The 15,795-nt window shown below is 48.8% G+C and overlaps 1 protein-coding gene across 7 annotated transcripts in view; it reads right to left on the reverse strand.

Annotated features, from left to right (window-relative positions):
• Window positions 1–6,755: 6,755 nt before the first annotated feature.
• The window catches only part of BICRAL (BICRA like chromatin remodeling complex associated protein), a 71,409-nt gene continuing 62,369 nt past the window's right edge, over window positions 6,756–15,795 (reverse strand). For 6 of the 7 annotated variants that reach the window (XM_045572870.1, XM_036414341.2, XM_045572868.1 and 3 more), the window contains 3 exons: window positions 14,415–14,509; window positions 10,959–11,061; window positions 6,756–7,825 (listed from right to left, as the gene is read on the reverse strand). In XM_045572870.1, the coding sequence (XP_045428826.1) occupies window positions 7,119–7,825; window positions 10,959–11,061; window positions 14,415–14,509 (905 nt within the window). In that variant the 3' untranslated portion in view covers window positions 6,756–7,118. Of the gene's footprint in view, window positions 7,826–8,460; window positions 8,721–10,958; window positions 11,062–14,414; window positions 14,510–15,795 lie in introns of those variants that run through there. The other variant, XM_045572869.1, reaches the window with a different exon arrangement.

A 15,795-nucleotide genomic window follows, 5' to 3' on the forward strand; every position in this document is an offset into this window, starting at 1 on the left:
GCAGGGCTCTTGGCTGGCGAGTGCAGCGGCAGTGGCGGGAGCCTCTACTGCCTCCACAGCAGCTAAGGACCTCTCAGGGGTCCCAGACTGTGAGTGGGTGCAGACTGGACTGAGGGCACCCCCCACCCCCCACCCCTGACTATAAAATTCCAAGACATTTGGAAAATGTCTATTGTATTGTATTTGAAAAAGCAAGGTACAGAATAGGATGTGAGGGAATGGTCCTAGTTGTTTTTGTTTTTTGGCTATAGATGTATTTGTATATTATAATTTTGGAAGGACATACAAAAATGTGTAGGTGGGTATTATTTTTGGAACATGGGAGTGGGGCGTGGAGTGGGAGCAAGGCTTACATTTGGTGGTATGCCCTTTGTTTATCACTTATTGATTAGTTTAATGAAAACTTCTAGGTCATCAGCCTCTTATGACTTGTCTGTTTTAGAAACTCCTTGACTATATGTTTTTTAAACTCCTTTCAGGGCCAACATTTCGTGGTTCCCTGAATTAACCCCAGGATCCCTTTGCTAACAAAACCCACAGTAAGTTATGTCAGTATTCTGTGCACTTTGGGGTTATTTGTAGTCCTACTCTTTTCACTTAATTAAGCAGTGCCTTCTCCGTAAGGCAAAACCACACACACACACACACACACACACACACACACACACACACACACGGGTCCGTCTGCAGTTTCCTATCTGCCCCACACCTCCTTCCTGGGTTAGGACCCTTCTGGCCGCCCACTTCCTTTGTTTCAAGCTTTCCTGGTTGCTTCCTCAGAGGGACGTGGGTTACCAGGAAGCATGTGGGAAAGAGATCACAGCAGGTCCTGGAATAACATCGTTACCTGACAACGTTGATGAGATGCCACAGGAACTGAACTAGTTTATATCAATTGTCTTTCGGTAAAATCGGTTTCCTTGTCGCAGAAGTTCCGAGAGCCTACTAATGACCCTAAGTGAGAACTTACTATAGCGTGAGAGCAGCCAGATGAGCCTGGAGCTGGGGAAGACAACATGGACAACAGCTCTTGATCTTGAAGAACAAACATAAGGAGCAAAAGTGGGAAGGGAAAAGGAGCGAACAGGTGAGGGGCAGCAGCTTTTGGAGGGCTGAGGACAGACACAGGAGAGCTAGCGGACGAAGGGGTCAGTGTGCAGACGCTAAGACCAAACCCAAACCCGGAAACCCAAACCTCTTCTCAATTATTTCAGGGATAATGGAACGTTAGCTTTTTCTGCCTTCCACACTCTTCAGTAACACATAATTTTACACCAAGAAATGGGGGCAGCTTCATTTCAGGACGAGGCTTCCTAGTTCAGTGGTCTGCAAACTCATTAGTCAACAGAACCAAATATCAACAGTACAACAATTGAAATTTCTTTTGAGAGTCAAAATTTTTAACTTCTTCTAACGCCACTTCTTCAAAATAGACTGGCCCAGGCTGTGGTATTTTGTGGAAGAGCCACACTCAAGGGGCCAAAGAGCCACATGTGGCTCGAGAGCCGCAGTTTGCTGACCACGGTCCTAGTTTACTGTGGAGGCAGCTGGGCTGAGAGGGACTCGCAGGAAGGCATCTGAGTCCGTATTAGACGCCGCACTGGCACCTGCTTCCAGATCCTGCTGCCCACACCCTCGCTCTGCTTTCCTTGACCTCCACAGAAATTGATTTCCCAGAAGGATCTTCCTGCCTTTGCAGGTGTCATCAAAGGCCAGGCTACAGCACGTGTGCGTGAGGAACAGAGGATTTATCATAAAGGCCTTTCCCTGGAGCAATGCAGACGCAGGCTGTTCACACAACAGAACCTACCTTTTACGACAAACACACCTCCAGCATTTGTGCGCATACTTGGGACAGATTTCTCCATATTCACGCTCTAATTACAAACGTCCTTAACGTCACTCCTGCACAGGGTCTATATTTTTTCTCAAATGTCACTCAGGAAACTGCACTAACCACCAGGGCATGGAAATCCAGTCTGTTGCTCTCTACCAAGCAGCAGGTCTGGAGTTTCAGCTCCAGTCTCTCTTCTCTAGAACTCCATTGGTTGGTTCCCAAATGTACCTAGTTATTGGCTTGTTTTCTCCCTAGATGTGGAGAGCAGAAATCATCCTCAGCCACACACGTCCCGGTGGCTAGCCCCAAGCCTGTAAACTGTCCAAGGTTTGGCAGGTGCTGCTCTCCACCTTCAGCTGGGTCCCCAAGAACCCACTGGCTACTTCCTCCATGTCAGGGAATACTGGGGTCCCTCCTGGAACAAGGCCTCCCACCGCCCACAGCCAGGGCTGGGGGCTTCCCTCTCCTCAGAGAAGATGCCCGGTTCTTTCCTCTGGGGACAGAGACTGATTCTAACTAAGCAGCCAGATGGTCCCTCCTCTAACTCATCACCCAGGGGCGTCCCCAGTGCAAAGGGTCCAAGAGGGACAAGAGCGTCAGGATGGACACACATTTGTCCTTAGTAAGGAGAGGAGCTCGGCATCAGGGCAACACTGCAAAAATAAAAACAATTAGGGAATCCATCCACTGATGTGACAATGCAAGCAGTAACGATCCTAATTTGTTATAAAGAGGACAACTTCCGGTTTACATATTGGTTGTTGCTGAATGTTGTGTTCACCACTGCTACTGTTTCAAGGGCAGGGGAAGCAATGAAACCATAAATAAGGGTGTACATATAAATTCTAGGTCCCAAAGAAAAATCTAAGGAGTCCTATACTCTCACCCTCTGGTAGATTCCCTAACAATTTGGGTAGTCACCCTCGTGAGGACAGGAACTCAGAAGGGTCTCGGGGGGCTAATTTTACAGAGAAGGTTACATGGGTATTTCTTACCATTGTGGTCAAAGGTGTGACTCCAAAGAGAAACATGTTAATTCTGGAATAAATTTAAATTATTTATACTTTGATTTAAAAAAATTGATGAGAGAGATGTGAGAAACATGGGTTGCTTCCCACATGCGCCCTGACCAATCAGAGACAGAACCCACAACTTGGGTATGTGCCCTGATTGGGAATTGAACCCAAAACCTTTCGTATATGGTATGATGCTCCAACCAACTGAGCCACCCTGGCAAGGGCTAAATTTTTATTTCTTGGTTTTAGAGAGAGATTTGTTGTTCCACTTATCATGCATTCACTGGTTGATTCTTTTTTTTTTTTTTTAAGATAAATTTCTTTTTTTCTTTTTAAAAAATATATTTTATTGATTTTTCACAGAGAGGAAGGGAGAGGGATAGAGCTAGAAATGTCGATGAGAGAGAAACATCGACCAGTTGTCTCTTGCACACCCCCTACTGTGGATGTGCCCGCAACTAAGGTACATGCCCTTGATCGGAATCGAACCTGGGACCTTTCAGTCCGCAGACCGACGCTCTATCCACTGAGCCAAACCGGTTTCGGCCACTGGTTGATTCTTATATGTGCCCTGCCTGGGGATGAGCTACCCAGAGCATTGTCCCGATATGTGAAATAGTTTTCTTTAGGGATGGGACATACGCCTGGATTTCAGGCTTAGTCCCCAGTGGGGAGTGTGCAGGTGGCAGCTGAGCAACGATTCTCTCTTATCACTGATGTTTCTATCTCTCCTCCTTTCCTCTCTGAGATCAATAAAAATATATTAAATTTTTAAAAAGAGAATAGTTTGTTGTCTTTTAGAGAGGGAGTGGGAGGGAGAAAAGAGAAACATCGATGTGAGAGTACAACATCAAGTGGCTGCCTCCTGCATGTCACCTCCCGGGGCCTGAGCCCACAGTCAAACCAGCAACCTCTGCACGGGATGCCCAGCCGAGCACACGGGCCAGGGCCCTTCTGGCCTTTATCCCCTTACCTTCCTGTCCCTGAAGAAACAAAGTAAATATCGGAATACATGGAAGAAAACTGCCTACAGAATGAGGCTCCCTTATCAACTTCTCAAATGACCCCATTTTTCCTTCGCTGGTTAAGGAAGAATCTCTGTGACAGGAGTTGGATGGAGGCCGGAGATGCATATGCCTAAACCTTCTCCCCGGCCAACTTGGTGTAATTTGTAACTGTTTGGAAAGGCCGATCAGTTACAATCCTGCCTTCTCACTGCCTAGGCTAGGCTTTGGCAATGATGAGTTTATTTGAATAGAACTCCCACTGGACACTTACTTACCCGTCTTCTGGGAAAAGCAGCCATTCCTACTTGCAAATCAAGACAATCACAGTTGCACATTTTCCCAAATCTTTGGCTGTATTGCAATGGTTGTTTCATTTTGTAATCTCCAACTAAACATTTCCTAACCATGGGTTAACAATATAGTTACTGACTGGTTTCTTTTAACAGTATTTATCCAACATAACAAAATAAACTGCAATTTGTTATACTTTTTTACAAAACATTTTATAAATATTTTTACAAAATGTATACAAAGCAATTTCAAGTGAGACATACTATACAAATGAAGGTATTTAAGCAAATAAAGCCCACACCACACTGACAGTGAGTGACGCGTCCTCTTTAAGTCAAGTCAGTCTGTAAGGCCTCCCTAATCTAACAAAGTCTACTAAATTCTTCAGAGCTAAAATAGTTCTTTTTTTCGTAATTGCCAGTTTAAAATTTGCTTTACCTTTTAGGCAGTACTTAAGGACACAGAAAATCAAATGCTTAATAACAAATTCACACCGTTCCACAACAACAGAAAAAAAAAAAGAGAGAGAGAGAAATGATTTTTGTTACGGAGTACAAGTAGTTCTAAAACTTAACTTTGACTATGAACCTGAACAGCTGAAGGTTGGCCATCTGAGGCTGAGCCCTCGTACCCTTCGCCAGAGGGCTCGGCATGCGGAGTATGATCTATGTGCGCATAACCTAATCACAGGAGTAAAACACATCTCGTCATCTTCATTTGCCATTATCTAGGACCTTTCCTCCATAAAAAGTAAACTTACATACAGGGACACAGAAATTTACAAGTTTCATTTTGGTAGATTTAGGCTCTCCATTTGCTAGACAAGTGTTAGGGCTTAAAACCCCCGGAAGATGGGATATCGAAAAGCGGGGGCTGGGGCGGTGGGACAGGACGGGGAAGAGGTGCGACGAATGTACACAAAGCTTATCTAGTCTCTTGAGAATTCCACTGATTCGCAGTAATTAATGTAACTCAGCAGCAGCCTTCGCAGAGGCTTCCAGGTATAAAGTTCCACAATGAGGAGAATTTGATCAGGAGGAACCATCTTTAATACTTGCTAGGAATTAGGGGAGCGTGAGCCTGTGAAATCTTGGGGGTTGGGGCAGGGTGCCAACCCAGGGCTGCCCAAACAGAAAGTTCCAACTGGCAACACCAACTTATCTTTCTAATATGTTACAATAAAGGAAGAGGGGGGATCTGCAACGTGGACATTGGCACACGTAAGGAAACATGGTAACCCGCATGGCCCACGTTTCCCGGCTTCTATTGGCGGGTGGGTGTGGGGAGAAGGTGCTCTGCTTTATGAAGACTGGCTGTCTCGCAGGGCTTCTCTGTGTGGTGGGACGAGGGGGTAGGGGGGGTATCAGTTTTCTGTTGCTGTGTTTTCTAGCAATCAGAAACATTCCTTTCCATCACAGGCCAATCTGGAAAGAAATGTCCAACATGATGACAGTGGGAGTCACCGCACTCTGCGGACAGTCAGAAGCAGGCCCACAGAGACCAACCAAACACATGAGAACGTGCACACACAGAAGAGGGAGCGTGTGTACACACTGTCAGCACAGCGGCCTGGGGACCTGAACACTCAGGCACATTCACACATGTGTGATAGTACATAGCAAACACCATGATGTAGCTTCCCAAGCTCAGGACACGCTGATGTTACAATGACACCAGAGTGACAGTAACAACAGAAATGGGATGACCTGGGCAGGTACAAAAGAAAGGAAATGGGGAAAGCTCCCTGAAAAGAAACATAAATAAATAAAGCAGTGTCATGCTCACTAACATGAACACGGGCCACACACATGACAGGGCATGTCCTTCGGCTCTTGCGTGGGACTGCGCGTCCCCGATCTCCTCGCTCCATGGGGGGGCTGGCTGGCTACCTTTGGTTTGTCTGTGTTTTGGTAAGGACTGCTGCCAGGGGTGACTACTGTGCTCAGACAACAAGCAGCAAAAACAAGGCCAAAGTCCCCTTAAGGTTTAAACAGAAAAATGACAACACGGTTTTCAAATGAAAGTGCTTTTGACGCTCGGCTGTTTGTTGTGGGAGAGGGTGCAAAGAGAGGTGAAAGGAAACAGAACCCAGCAACAAACAAAAAGGTACATCGCATGTTGACTATATCCAATCATAAAATGCAAAAACGCTTGTTTTTTCTCGACAGTTAACATATATATGCTTTTACATATATACAGGTTTTATTCCTCAGGCTGCACCCCGCCCCGCCCCGCACACTGCGCTGTCACTGGCTTCCCCTCCCTGCGCTCAGCCCCGCGCAGGCTCTGTGAGCTGTGGCGCTGAGGGAGCAGGGCCTGGGGGAGCCACCACGAGGTGCTGGAAAGGCACGAGGCTGCGCCTCGGGAGCATCGGCAAAGCACCTGACCGTGAACGGGCGCCCCGCCCTGCCCACGCCTGCTCCCTCGCCACCGGCCGCCAGCCGGGGCCACCCCAGGGCCGAGGGGTCCCCGCAGCGGCCACAGCTCCTGCTGAGGCGGCCAGGGGGAGGGCCACGTGGTCTCCCCTCCAGCAACAGCAACAAAACCAAAAAGCCAAAATTTGGAGATACAGTGGGATATCCTTTAAAAAGTAGCTTCTATCAGTCCTGTTTGATTTTCTTTAATAAGTCTGTTCTTTTCAAATGACTTATGATTGTCAGAATATTTTTTTTACCCAGGGCCACGTGTACTATGATCTCATTGAGTTACACAGTATTTTTAGGAAAATAAAACAAGTAAACAAACAAACAAACAAAAATGGCTAAAAGCGCTTTCAAACACCTGCAATGTGTCGGGCCTATCAGACTGCTTTCTAACTGGGACTGATCTTGCTGGCGGGTCTCCCGGACCCACGACGAGTATTGCTCTGGACGGAACGGGAGGAGCAGGCGTGATGAACACCGGGCAGGCTGGGGGGCTCCGTTGGTTTGCAGGAAAGACGGGCGGCGGGGCGGGGCGGAGGCCGTATTAACACTCTAGGATACTATTTACAGCGGCTTCTAAAATGGAGTCCGTCTCCACGACGCCCTGGCCGTGGTCCGGGGCCAGCTTCTCCAGGCAGTGGTCCTGCGCGGCCATGGGGGAGAAGCCGGGGAAGCCCAGCTCCACGCCGCCGCTGGGCGCCGGCCGGCCCGCCGCCTTGAGCTCCAGGATGTTCTTGAACGTGGTCTCCAGGCTCCGGCTGAGCTGCAGGTCCGGCTGGGGCTCCCCGGAGCCCTTCAGGACGTCCGTGGGCGAGGGCGCGTGCTCGGGCGGGCTGCGGCGCGCCCTGTCCGGGAAGGAGTTGCTGCGCGCCGTCTCCAGGCGGGAGTCCCCCAGGAGGCCCGGGAGCTTGCCCTCGGGGCCGGGGTCGGGCCGGGCGGCGGTTCTCCGGGGCCCCTCGGGGCCCGGGGCGCCCTCGCAGCCCGCGGCGGGGTCCCGCGGCTGCCCCGGGCCCAGGCACTCCGTCTTCCTGGAGACGCTCCCCTCGGCGGAGACCACGAGGTGGTTAGGCACTGGATGACCCGGGGCGTGGTTCACGGGCTCCGCCGGGCCGGCCCGGGCTCGGTCCCTGCTCCCGGCCTTGGGCAGCGAGCCGGTGCCGTGGCTGCCGTGCTGGTCACTCCGGCCACAGGGCGGCTCGCGAGCAGCGTTGTCAGGTTGGAAGGAGCAGCAGAAATCGGCTTGAAAGCCCTCTGGAAAGGGGAGCGGAGAGAATGTGAACGGACGGAGGAGGAAGGGCAACGCCACGGACCCTGGTGGGGTCAGCGTGGAGCCGGCCTGCCCAGCAGGAGGTCTGCGGGGTCCAAGGGGGTGCAGAGCTGCCGCCAGGAGCTACGCCCTTTCGCAGAGTAGCTGCTGGCTGACAGCGGGGAGGGGAGCTCCTGTTGGCTCAGTTTGTTAAAGGCCGACTCCGAAAGTCCCAGACAGAGGAGCTGCAGGACCAGCCGTGTCCTCCCTGGAGCAGAGGCTTGGGCAGGGGGTGGGTATGAGGGACACAACCAGGTGTCTGGGTGATGGCATGCCAGCCCCTAAGACGCACGTGGGGACCTGGAACAGCCAGCGGCACATTGCCAGGTCAACATGCATCCAGGTGATGTCTGCTCTGCTCGGAGGAGCCGTGTCTGAGCAAGCACTGCACTGGGCCAGGCCTGAGGGGCCAAGGTCCGGGCAAGAGAGATGGAAGAAAGGATGCAGGGGCTGGGGGCACAGAGGAAGGCAGAAAGACGCTAGCTATTTGCAAGCACAGACAGTGTTAGCTCTGAAGTGATGGGCTCTGAGGCAGGTGTCCTGTCAGCGCGGTGCCAACAGCGCAGCCCCTGCCACCGAAGCAGATCCCTCAGGCTCAGGCCCGAGCCAAAGACCAGGCCCGGTCAGGCCTGAGACAGGGGGAGGGAGGGACGAGCTGCGGACCCGACTGCTGCAGTCTCTTAGGGCAGATACAGTTGTGGGTAACTGATGCCTTTACACCCTCCCCCCAACGCCTCGTAACCTCATAAAATATAGAATCCGTATCTCGAGGATTAAAAATGGCGGCAGAGTAAGTGGATGCTACATGGCCACGCTCCCAGGAATGAATTGGAATTACATCTAAAATACAGAAAAACTTCCTGAATAATCAACAGAAAACTCGCAGGAGAGAACCTGATACCCGAGTGGAGAGAGTATAGAGTGGTAGGAGGGACAGAGGCGCTCAAAGACAGCGACTGAAGTCCCAGAGCGATATCTCAGCTGGGGGGAAGGAGGGGATTCCACTGAGAACTCTGGGATCTAATCCCCGAGATGGGTCCCCAGCAGAGAGCACCACAGCTGAGAAGGGTGACCACATAACCTCAGGCTGTGAAAGCTGCAGGATGCTGTCTGCCAGGGAGTAACAGCTGAAAATGCAGGCACCCTCTTAAAGGGCCAGTGCACAAACTATCCTGTGGAGCCCCCACCTCGTGCTCCAGCAGAAGGGGGTTGAGTGGACTGGAGCCGTGAGAGCAGAAGCCAGGACTGGGGACTCGGGGATAGAGCTCAGAAGGCAGACACCTCAGGTTTCCTGGGCTGAATCATTCCAATAATCTTTCTATCTCTTTTAAAAATATATATTTTATTGATTTCAGAGAGGAAGGGAGAGGGAAAGAGAGACAAAAACATCAATGATGAGAGAGAATCACTGATTGGTTGCCTCCTGCATGCCCCCACCTGGGGAAGACCCCACAACCCTGGCCTGTGCCCTTGATCAGAATTCAACCCAGGACCCAGTCTGCAGGCTGATGCTCTATCCACTGAGCAAAACTAGCGAGGGCATGTTTTTATTAATCTTTCTTAAATGTATGTGTAGTTCACATTTATTTCAGTGTTTATTATAAATGTTTGGATCTTTATTTAGAAGTTTGATGTTTCTATGACCAGAAATATGCCGTAGGAACAGAACTCTTGTTTATCTCAATTAGCCTATGGCAAAATTGGTTTCCTTAGGGTTGTTTTGCATGAAACTGCAGTTTCTAAGAAACTGTAGATGACATTGAGAACTTACTATAATAGTCCAATATAGGAGAATGTATTAGCTAAGTTTCAAATGAATACATTAACATTTATTAAATATTATTTTAAAAGACTTTAGCAACATGATAAAAATTTCAGCTTGGCCGAAATGGATCACTGCAATTTCCTAACTGTGGACAGGTTTGGCTTGGCCGGTGTGGCTCAGTGGTTGAGCAGACCTGTGAACCAGGAGGTCTCAATTCAGTTTCCTATCAGGGCACATGTCCAGGTTGTGGGCTTGACTCCCAGTGTAGGGCGTACAGGAGGCAGCCAATCAGTGATTCTCATCATTGATGTTTCTATCTATCTCTCCCTTCCTCTCTGATATCAATAAACATATATTTTAAAAAAACACCTCAGCTGGTTAAATGGAAGAAAGTTAATAAAATTTTATCTAGCATATGACACATGATTATAACTATATGTAAACAATGCATGTACATGGAAACCAGCACAGCAGTAGAAGAAAACTTGGAGAATAAAAACATTTCTCTTACAGGAAGGTGAGAGTATGGGTAAAACCCATATGCCATGAATTGCTGTAATGTTATTTGATTTAAACAGTATTAGAGGCTAGAAAAAAGTAAAGAGAATTCATTTTTAATCGGCAGAATGTGCCTGGCTGGCGTGGCTCTGTGGTTGAGCACTGACCTATGAACCAGGAGGTCACGGTTTGATTCCCAGTCAGGACACGTTCCCAGATTGCGAGCTCAATCTCCAGGGTGAGGCATGTAGGAAGCAGCCAATCAATGATTCTCTCTCATCATTGATGTTTCTCTCTCTCTCCCCCTCTCCCTTCTTCTGAATTCAATTAAAAAATTATTTTTAAATATATAGGCAGAATGTTGGTCAAATCTAACATGCATTAACTGGTGGGGGAAGAAAAAAGTACTCACATGGAGCATTGCAATTTCCTGACTGTGGACAGGGACTGTGTTTTACTGACTTTTCCCCTAATAGTCCCATGTACATAGTGAGATAACCCAATAATTTACTGAGTTTTAACTGCTTCTTGGAAGGCTTCTGATTTAATTTAGTTCTCAAAAATTAGAGAACAACTGTGAAGTTTAAGTTCACAATGGGGGAAAATAATCACTTAACTGAACGTGAAATTCCATTTTGTAGAATAAAGACCTTCTCAAGCATTCATATCCTGCTCTCAACTCCGGGCTTGTTCTCCCCATTTGCATGCTCTACCTTCATGTTCCGTACCACAGTGGGTTCAGACCCAGTCCCCACAGGCCCATGGCCCCTGAGCCGTGGCGGAGGCTTCTCCACCTCCAGCCCCACGTGACTCACCGGGGTCCACCAGTGCCAGCCGCTTGTCCCGGGACAGAGACGCCCTCTCCTCCTGGTTGAACATTCTGTCGATCATCACCATCTCAGCCGAGGGGTTAATCCGCTGAAAAGGAGAGAGTCCGGTCATCCCTTTCACAAGCGCAAACATCTCCTTGCATTGCTGGGACCACTGAAGCAGTCAGAAACGAGAGCTTAATGTCTAAGTTCCAGGTGCCCATTCAGTCAGTTTTCCTTGTCACATCATTAGAATGCATTTTTTAAAGACGTTTTTGGCCCTGGCCGGTTTGGCTTGGTGGAGAGAGCGGCAGCCTGTGGACTGAGGGGTCCTGGGTTTGAGTCTGGTGAAGGGCACAGGTCCGGGTTGCGGGCTCAGTCCCCAGTGGGGGGCGTGCAGAAGGCAGCCGATCAATGATTCTCTCTCTCCCTTTTCCTTCCTCTCTAAAATCAATAAAAGTATATATTTAAAAAATTTTTGTTTTTTATTTTTATCTTTTAATTGGTTTCAGCGAGGGCGAGGGGGAGATAGAAACTTCAATGATGAGATATAATCGTTGATCGGCTGCCTCCTGCACGCTCCACACTGAGAACTGAGCCACAACCTGGGCAAGAGCCCTGACTCTGAATCGAACTGTGACTTCCTGGTTCATAGGTCAATGCCAACCACTGAGCCACACTGGCCAGGCTAGGATGCATTAAAAAAAAAAAAAAGTATTTTTTATCTAAATGAGGCGAGTACTTCTGGGGCAATGATGGATGGATCATCTTATCTTTTTATCCCTGTTTCCTCTCTCTCATTGAATTTATTGGGGAGACGCCAATTAATAAAATCATACAGGTTTGAAAATAAAATAAGAAATGAACAAATAAATAAAATCGAGGTTTTTTTGGGGGGAAAGGCAATCTACCCATTGGCATTAAGGGGGATGTGAAAAGTAAGCCTTCTTCTTTGCCTCCCCTGTGCCCTCTCCCTACCCCCAATGTCTCTCCCTGGAGGCACCCCATTTCTAGCAGATTAACACACTCTTCCAGAGGTAGATCATGCACACACACACATTTATGTCCTCTTTTTTAAAATATATTCTGCACATAAATGGTAGCAACAATACATACTGTTTTGTGCCTTTCTTATCTCCCCTTCTGCTAACATGTTGGAAATCTTTTCATTAGAATGACCTTTTACTTTACACTCTGCTATGCTTAAATTTGTGTTTTTTATTTAATTTTATCCTTAAAATTAGTTTTTGCCATACAGAAACAAATCTTAAGCTACATTTTTGGGTCTTATTTAACGTGAAAACTCATGGCAGATAGTTTGACCAAACAAGTGGTCCTTTCCTCAAAAGTGATAGTCTTTTTGACATCTCACAATTTTGTTTTAGAAATGGTTATCAATATAAGAACAACTATTTCAGCCCTAGTAGTTTGGCTCAGTGGATAGAGCATTGGCTTGTGGGCCAAAGTGGTCCTGGGTTCAATTCCAGTCAAGGGCGGGCAAGTACCTCAGTTGCAGGCTCTGCCCTGGCCTGGGCCCTGGTCAGGTTGTGTGCAGGAGGCAACCAATTGATATGTTTCTCTCACATCAATGTTTTCTCTGTCTCTCCCACTCTGTCTAAAAATCAATGGAAAAATGCCGAAGCTGGTTTGGCTCAGTGGTAGAGCGTCGGTCTGCGGACAGAAAGGTCCCAGGTTCGATTCCGGTCAAGGGCATGTGCATTGGTTGCGGGCACATCCCCGGTGGGGGGTGTGCAAGAGGCAGCTGGTCGATGTTTCTAGCTCTCTATCTCTCTCTCCTTTCCTCTCTGTAAAAAATCAATAAAAGGTTTAAAAAACAAATAAATAAAAATAACAATCAATGGAAAAATATCCTTGGGTGAGGATTAACAACAGCAACAACAAAAAGAAAACTATTTCAGATTTTGGAGGCATACTTTTAAGTAAAAATATATTAGAAATGCACACACACACACACTCACAATAAAAGCCTAAGCAACTGTTATGGCAGAATGACCAGAACGACTGGCCACTATGATGTTCACTGACCACCAGGGGGCAAATGCTCAACACAGGAGCTGGCCCCTGGTGGTCAGTTCATTCCCAAAGGGAAAGCGCTGCTCAGGCAGGCTCATGGCTGGCGAGTGCAGCAGCGGTGGCAGGAGCCTCTCCCGCTTCCACGATAGTGTTAAGGAGCAGTGAGCCCAGTGGTAAGCAGCGGCAAGCAGGAAGGCAGTAGGCGTGAGGGGTCCCAGACTACCAGAGGGCACAGGCTGCACTGAGGGTCTCCTCCCCACTCTAGTGCACAAATTTCACGCACCAGGCCTCTAACATATATATATGTAAACATATCTACATATTTACACAATGTTGTGTACATGTATAATGTAGTTCAATTAATCCCCCAGAGAACATTTCCCAACTTGATCTCAAACTGAAAATCACTGAAAGAGACCAATTTATAGGTCAACGCCCATATGTTTTTAGAATTGCTTCTAAAATCTCAGACTAGGATCGGTCTTCCCATCATTCCCTGAGATATCTTACTCCTTTCTCTAATTAACTGTGCTTTAAAAGCAATGCTAGCCGAAACCGGTTTGGCTCAGTGGATAGAGCATCGGCCTGCAGACTGAGGGGTCCCAGATTCGATTCCGGTCAAGGGCATGTATCTTGGTTGAGGGCACATCCCCAGTAGGGGGTGTGCAGGAGGCAGCTGATTGGTGTTTCTCTCTCATCGATGTTTCTAGCTCTCTATCCCTTTCTTTTCCTCTCTGTAAAAAATCATAAAATATATTTTTAAAAATAATAATAAAAAAATAAAAGCAATGCTAGTTCCTATTTGAGGTGATGAAAATGTTCTGGAATTAGACAGTGGTGATGGTTGCACAATCTTGTGAATATGCTAAAAAAAAAAACCATCAGGTTGTACATTTTAAAATTAAGCATGAATTTTACGGCATGTAACTAATTGTAACACCTGTTCCCACCCAGTCTGTCCGGCTGCTGCTGTGAACCTTCACTGCGGTGCTCCCAGGCCTCCCTGCTCTGGGCGGGGAGGGCAGCACACAGCACGAAGTGTGGACCAGGCACGGGGGCTGGGCTGCATCCTGGCTCTGCTGATTGCCCTGCAGACTCACAGCTGTGCGCCGGGGCCAATTACTTGACCGGAGCCTAGGTCAGTGGTCGGCAAACTCATGAGCCGCAGTGTGCCACTCGGTTGACTAATGCGTTTGCCAGCCACTGGCCCAGGTTCCTCATTTGGAGCCATCACAGCGGCAGGGACGGTGAGCAACTGCATTCCGCACCGCACAATAGACAGCGCCTGCTGTGTAAGGTTTCCTGAAAACTTGAACATCGGTGCCTCCTAAACTCTGCTGGGAATGTGATCCCCGAAGCTTTTCTCTCTGAATCAGCGGCTGTGACCTGCGGAGCTTAAGAACAAATGTGCCTGGCGGCAGGGCTTACCATGGCATCCTCCAGGAGCAGGCATCTGTACTTGTTAAGCATAGCTTGGGTCCTTTTCAGGAGCTGAGTGGCAACTGTTTCGAATTCATTGTCGACTGTAAGAAGAGAGGGAGAAACAGTAAGAGAGTGCCAATCACCCATAGCCTTTCCGTTCTCAGACCGGAATGCCTTCTCTTCACTGTTCACACAGGTCCTGTCTGTGGCCATTTCCTCTGCTCAGAGCGTCGTGCTTCTGGGCTGCCTCCCTCACTCCACACCGGAATGTGACTGTGAAAGCTGAGTCCAATACTAGCTTCTATTAACTTTAACTAAGAATCCAAAACCAGCCAGGACCGGTTTGGCTCAGTAAGAAGAAAGCCGGCCTGCAGACCAAAGGGTCCCGGGTTTGATTCCGGTCGAGGGCATGTACCTCGGTCGCAGGCTCCTGCCAGCCTGGGCCCAGGTCAGGGCATGTGCAGGAGGCAACCAATCGATGTGCTTCTGTGACATCAATATTTCTCCCTGCCCTTCCCTTTCTCTTCCACTCTCTTTGGAAAAATATCCTCAGGCGAGGATTAAAAAAAAAAAAATAAATCCAAAAATACAGTATTTTTAACATCACCTACAAAAGAAAACCATATCACACAGAGCAGCAACAAATACCATGCCTCCCTCCCTGCCAATCATATAGAAAGGGAAACAGCTGGGACAATGATGTCCTCCTGTCTGGACGGGGCAGTGTTATCTAAAGACACACTAGCTCACGGTCCCCGGCACACCATGGTGCTGTGTTCTGTCCTTGTCTGCTGGTCTCCCAGGTCTCACGTTTCTGCCTCTTACAGTCCTCCCAGCCCTGCTCAGTGCGGACCTGGGCCTCCCCGGGAAGCTCACGGCCGACTGACCGAGACCACGACACTCAGCTCAGAGGCCCCTGGGCACAGCGGCTGTGGGGTTACGGCCGCTTCCCCTTTCCTGTGGGAGTGAGACTGGCGGCTGAAGGAGGATGCAAGCAGTGAGGGGACCCCGGAGTCGGCCTGGGGATGGCGGTGGGAGGGCGGGCAGAGCTAGGTAAGCTGCACAGCTGGGAGAGGCAGCGGGTCAGGAATGGGACTGGGCTGAGTGCTGGGTTGAGATAAGGAACTTATCCTTAACCCCTTTCTGCCAGTTTCTTGACATACAGCAATGCCCTGGACTCACTCTGGAACCTGCAAGAATGTTCGGGGCTGAAGGATCGATGCACCTCACAGAACTGGTGGTGAGAGCTAAGAGCGTGCACTCGCCTAAACAGGAGGACCGGCCGAGTCCCTGGGCACAGCCGTCCCGTCGGCAGCCAGCAGCCCAGACAATGCTGTGCCTCCAATGCCCCAGGATGTGTCCACAAAGACCCTGGCACTCGGGTATC

The sequence above is a fragment of the Pipistrellus kuhlii genome, unplaced genomic scaffold (assembly GCF_014108245.1).
Source record: "Pipistrellus kuhlii isolate mPipKuh1 unplaced genomic scaffold, mPipKuh1.p scaffold_m20_p_5, whole genome shotgun sequence".
Classification (NCBI taxonomy): Eukaryota; Metazoa; Chordata; class Mammalia; order Chiroptera; family Vespertilionidae; genus Pipistrellus; species Pipistrellus kuhlii.